The 5007-nt window shown below is 26.6% G+C and overlaps 1 protein-coding gene across 1 annotated transcript; it reads right to left on the bottom strand.

The window, feature by feature from the left end:
• Positions 1-1024: 1024 nt before the first annotated feature.
• On the bottom strand, positions 1025-4721 carry LOC106785446 (the record flags this gene model as incomplete). Its single annotated transcript, XM_014745927.1, is given in 2 exon segments — positions 1025-3241; positions 4543-4721. Coding segments are annotated over 2 exon segments (312 nt in total), but the record flags the coding sequence as incomplete, so codon positions are not given.
• Between the last annotated feature and the right edge of the window lie 286 nt (positions 4722-5007).

Below are 5007 nucleotides of genomic sequence, written 5' to 3'. Positions count from 1 at the left end.
ATTATACTTCATCGTAACTTTATTCATTAATTATTCTTTGTATATATATTGTTGCATTTTTTATTGATAAAATGTATAAGCGGATAAAACTTTCGTAAAAGAAAAAGAAAGAAAAAAACGAAATTATATGATCATTAAAATGCATTGTTATATATTTAGATATATTTTTTTTGCATTAAGACTCTCCAAAGTTGTATTTATTATTATATATGTATATGTATATGTACATATATAATATGTTAAAGTGTAACTCTCTCATCACCCAGTTAATAATTACCATTAAAGCAATCGGATAAGAGTTGACAAATTGAAAATACAAACAATAGAGAAAGGATGAATGAAGAGTAGAGAAGGGGGTATACTATAGGAGTAGAGGAGGAGGAGGAGGAGGAGGAGGAGGAGGAGAGAGAGATGGTCTTCCGAAGGTTGACTTATTTGTGAGTTTAGATATAATGTATTTTATAATATAAAAGAAGAAGAATGTCGCCAATTTTAGAAAAGGATACATCTCCTTCATGTATGAAAAGTAAATGTACAGGCAATTTTATTACTCAAGATAATTTAATGTTGATATATTTTGCACAAATCATTATTAATATTAATAATAAATCATTAATATTAAAAAACAAATCTTTCACATTGTATATTTAATGTTAAACCCGATTATAAATTATTATGTCCTGCACACTTTTATAATTAATGCATTATCTGTGTTTATGTATAATATTGTTTTTTTTTTTTTTTATAATAATAACTATGTCCAGCTCTTGTTAAATATTCATTTATATATACTTTATTGACTTAATTTACACAATAACAAAAATATTTCATGATAAAATAATTTTTAGAATTTTCTATTGAAATAACTCAATTAAAATGCTTTTATTAAAACTCGTTTCAGTGGCTAGGAATACAAATTTGAAGAGAATTAAATACACGTTAGAGACGTAAATAAGACATTTAAAAAAAGGATAATTTTATCAACATGATGAGTAATGATTGCATTAATCAGTAAATAACACTGTATTACATAAATCATTTCTATTTATTTTCTAAATCAATTTTAACATATACGGTGTTATACATACATATGAAAATCCTCGTATCTGAAAAAATATGTGAATGATAAGATCAATATATACATCGATTCACAAAAGGAGTACAAATGATACTGAAAATACTGCATTACGAATACGTTTAATTATAGCCTCCGTTAACTAATGATGACTATTTTTCTTATTTCTGAGAATATTGCAGCATCATAATAATGAAGTATACAAAATGTTTTTTCTTTCGTTTCTTCCAAATTTGTTTTAAACTACATTTTTACTTTATTATTATATATTATATATGTATGTACATATAGTAAATCGATTTCGCGATAAAGTAAACATTGTGTAAACATTTTAACTATTTACTTTTTTCTTTTTGTTGTTTATGTTTAATTTATAGGAGGCTAAAGATATTTGCTTACACACATATACCTTAATATCTCTTAATTATTTGAATTAATTATAACTAGGATATAGAAAAACATTGATAGCTCGTATTATTTTACGAAGTTTTTGCTTTTTTTTACATGAAATAACAAGTTATTCGAGGTTCTTTTAATACGAATACATTAAATATTATGGTTATTTTTTAAAGACGCGATATTCCATTTCCATTAAGTACAATGTTATTTATTAGCTTTGGAAAGGATTCGTGCGTTGTTTTATTTTTAATAAAAGAAAAGAAGAAAAAAAGAGAAAGAAAGAAAATTGGTAGTACGTTAAAAGTTAATCTCCTATATAGTATATTAGATATGTCAAATTTTAGGTAAATCGTTATTAACAATAATTGTAAATTGTATGTAAATATTTGTGAATAAGAGTTTTAATTCTTAATTGTGAATATAGTCGCGGTGTGTGGACTACTTTTTGCATTACGCTTTGCATAAATGCATATGCAAAAGTTGCCATATTTGCAATTACATAAAATATAAACGCGTAACTTATATCACGTCTACCATTCTACTTCGTTTCTTTTTCCTTTTTAGAAAAATATTAAAAAAAATTGTTTGATGTAACACTTGGAAAGCGCGTTCGTAAATTATTACGAGCAAACTTTTTTTTACAAAACTATATTTTTAAACTACAAATATAATTCTACATACATATGCTACCGTTAAACGTGAAATTTGTTAATTCATGAAATAACCAGATTAACAATGAAATAACTATACTTACTTGCTAAAGTATGAAATAAGGCAGAATGATGACTAGGTGATATAAGAATTCACAAAAGGTGTGAGTGGCGAAAGTATGAAATAGAAATTTAATCCGTAGATTAGATTTAATAGAACAACATGACTAACAGAACATCGGTTTTCAAAGTACAGGAATAGATAAGAACGGATAATTACGAGCGTTGTTGTAGAAAGAAAAGCAAACTTTAAATCAAATTTCAATTTAATACTTAAACTACTCGTCTCTCGTGAATTCACATTTTACTTAGTTATTTCATAAAAACAATTAGTTTGCGTATAATAAAATTCTTGTTATATTTTTTCTCTAAAACGTTTTTAGTTATTTCGTGTAAGACATAAGTTTTTCATGAATTAACTGAATTATATACTTCAACGATAAAACATATATATATAAATGGGACGTGCTGAAAACCGACTAAGGAAGGAAGGTTTTAAGGGACCTTATAAATTTGATTGAATGAGAAATGTTTTTCTTTTGTTGTTTATGCTACCTATTTAAAAGAAACGATACTGTCTATTCGATCGATGATCTCTCTATATTTGAAAAATGGAAAGCGATGTGTAGCAACATGGCGTCGTTAAGATGGCTGACGTTGAGAGTTTCATTGAAATTAAATGGTATAAATTTCGAATAAAGATTGTCAAAGATAAATGGAAGACGATAGATTTGTTTGTTTCTTTTTCCTTGTGTTCGTCGTTAAATCGTTTGGAACGTCTCGTATAAAATGAATGCAAAAACGCTCGACGAAAGGACTTTTCTCGACGGTGGGATAATCATCGTTTAACTTTCTAAATGTGTGTGCGAGTGTGTGATATTGTTTTTTGGCGCGCTGTAGATTAAAAAAAAAGAAGTCTCTGTTTTAATTCGTGTCTTCTGGCGGTGCCTCGGTATCGTTCGACGTCGTATTTTGACGACATCGATATACGTATGCACTTACGGATAAATCGTCCTCCGTATGTACGCACTTGTACGAATAATCTGGACACTCGCATCTATGAAAAACAAATAAGAAAAATAGATCGATTCCAATATTTTCTTCCTATTAGATATCTATTATTTTTTATAAAAAATAAAGGAAGGTCTTTATTGTCTACGATCAATTTGGATATACGATAATATTGTTATATCAATGCTACAAACAAATTGTTTTTTCATTTGTCTAAAAACTTGCTTTAGCGAAAGGTTGCCTTATCAAAGTTCTTTAGAGGATTTTCAAGGAAAATAATAACAATGGACTCGATGACCTATGTCTGCTTAAAATATAGATAGAATCTAAATTATTTAGACTTTGAAATTTGATGAATTTAATAATAAATTGTTAGATCTCGAAAGATAGATTCAAAGAAAATCATATTACGATTCGAATATATATACAAAAGGAATAATACAAAATTAAAGAATATATACGACTTTGAATATTACGAAATGTCAAGGATCATTGGCTCTGTTAGGTTTAAGTACTGTCTAAATTAGTCGACTCGTAATTTTCTTCGTTCGCATTGTTTGATCTATATTATTACTTTCGGTAAAATAGATTTCGAATTTCCAATATGCCATTAATGTATTAATAGATTAATATGTATATATATATATATATATATATATGGGACATTCAATACTAACTCAAATTACTGTGTGAAAATGGATATTTTTAACTTGATTCAAATTTTACTGATTTTACAAATTGTACTCCGTGAAAAAGAGCTCTATGATATTTTTCCAATTTTTTTATACTGCCGCTCAAGAGATATGAATTTTTGAAAATTTTAGTAGCTGTTTTTCAAATGCTTATTACTTTTTTAAAAATGAATCAATTTGACAATTTTTTTCCAAACAATTTTTTCAATTTGTGTTTTTCAATGAATATATCCAAAATTTCACGCAACAAATAATCAAAAACTTATTTACAAGATCTTTTTAAGTTTCAGACTAAAACCTTTTTTTTAAATTTTTTATATCCGTCTATTTTTTCTTTTAAATATTCTTTAAAAAGCTTTGATAAATTTAAAGATTTTTAAAGTTGTTCCGAACGTGGGCAGAGAGTAAAAAATTTTCAAAATTACAAAAAAATTACAAGTTACTCTGCCCTCCATATAGGACATTTGGCTTATCTTTTTGTACTTTGTGAAAAAGAGCTGTACGATTGTTTTAGAATTATTTTTTATCAAGATTTTTACGATATGAATTTTTGAAAATTTTAGTAGCTCCTTTTCTTAAATACTTATATGTATATATAGATATTGAATGTTTGATAACAATAAATAAACGATAAAGCAAAGGAAGAGTAACTTACGTATTTCTCATGAAATATTCAAAACGGCGGGTGAACTTAGTATAGATCGCCCATCCGCAAGGATTGCCTTGACAAATATGTCGTGTCCCGTTTCGTTCTTCAAGATCAGTCGAGCGTAAATCTCTGACCTTGTTAATTACCGTACTTCGTAGCATTTCTTCCAATGCTTCGGAAAATTCCTATACAAAGAGAAAAAGACATTTATCGTCAATGAATAAATTAAACAACGTTTCTTATATTAATACATCAATTAATGCACCCATATGAAAAATATTCAAAAATAACCAATATATATATATATATATATATATATATGTATATAAAGAAAAGGAAAGAAACTTTTTTTCATTTAATACGAATTTCTAAATAGAATAATTCATATTCGATGAATTAAACAAGAAAATAGACTATATACGGTGAAAGAATTTAAGTCAATTTAGAATAAATGCGCGTTAAACGGATTAG

This window comes from Polistes canadensis, unplaced genomic scaffold (genome assembly GCF_001313835.1).
Source record: "Polistes canadensis isolate GaletaPanama2010 unplaced genomic scaffold, ASM131383v1 scaffold_50, whole genome shotgun sequence".
NCBI lineage: Eukaryota > Metazoa > Arthropoda > Insecta > Hymenoptera > Vespidae > Polistes > Polistes canadensis.
The sequence above is the reverse complement of the archived record's forward strand: the minus strand, read 5'-3'. Positions and strand labels throughout refer to the sequence as shown.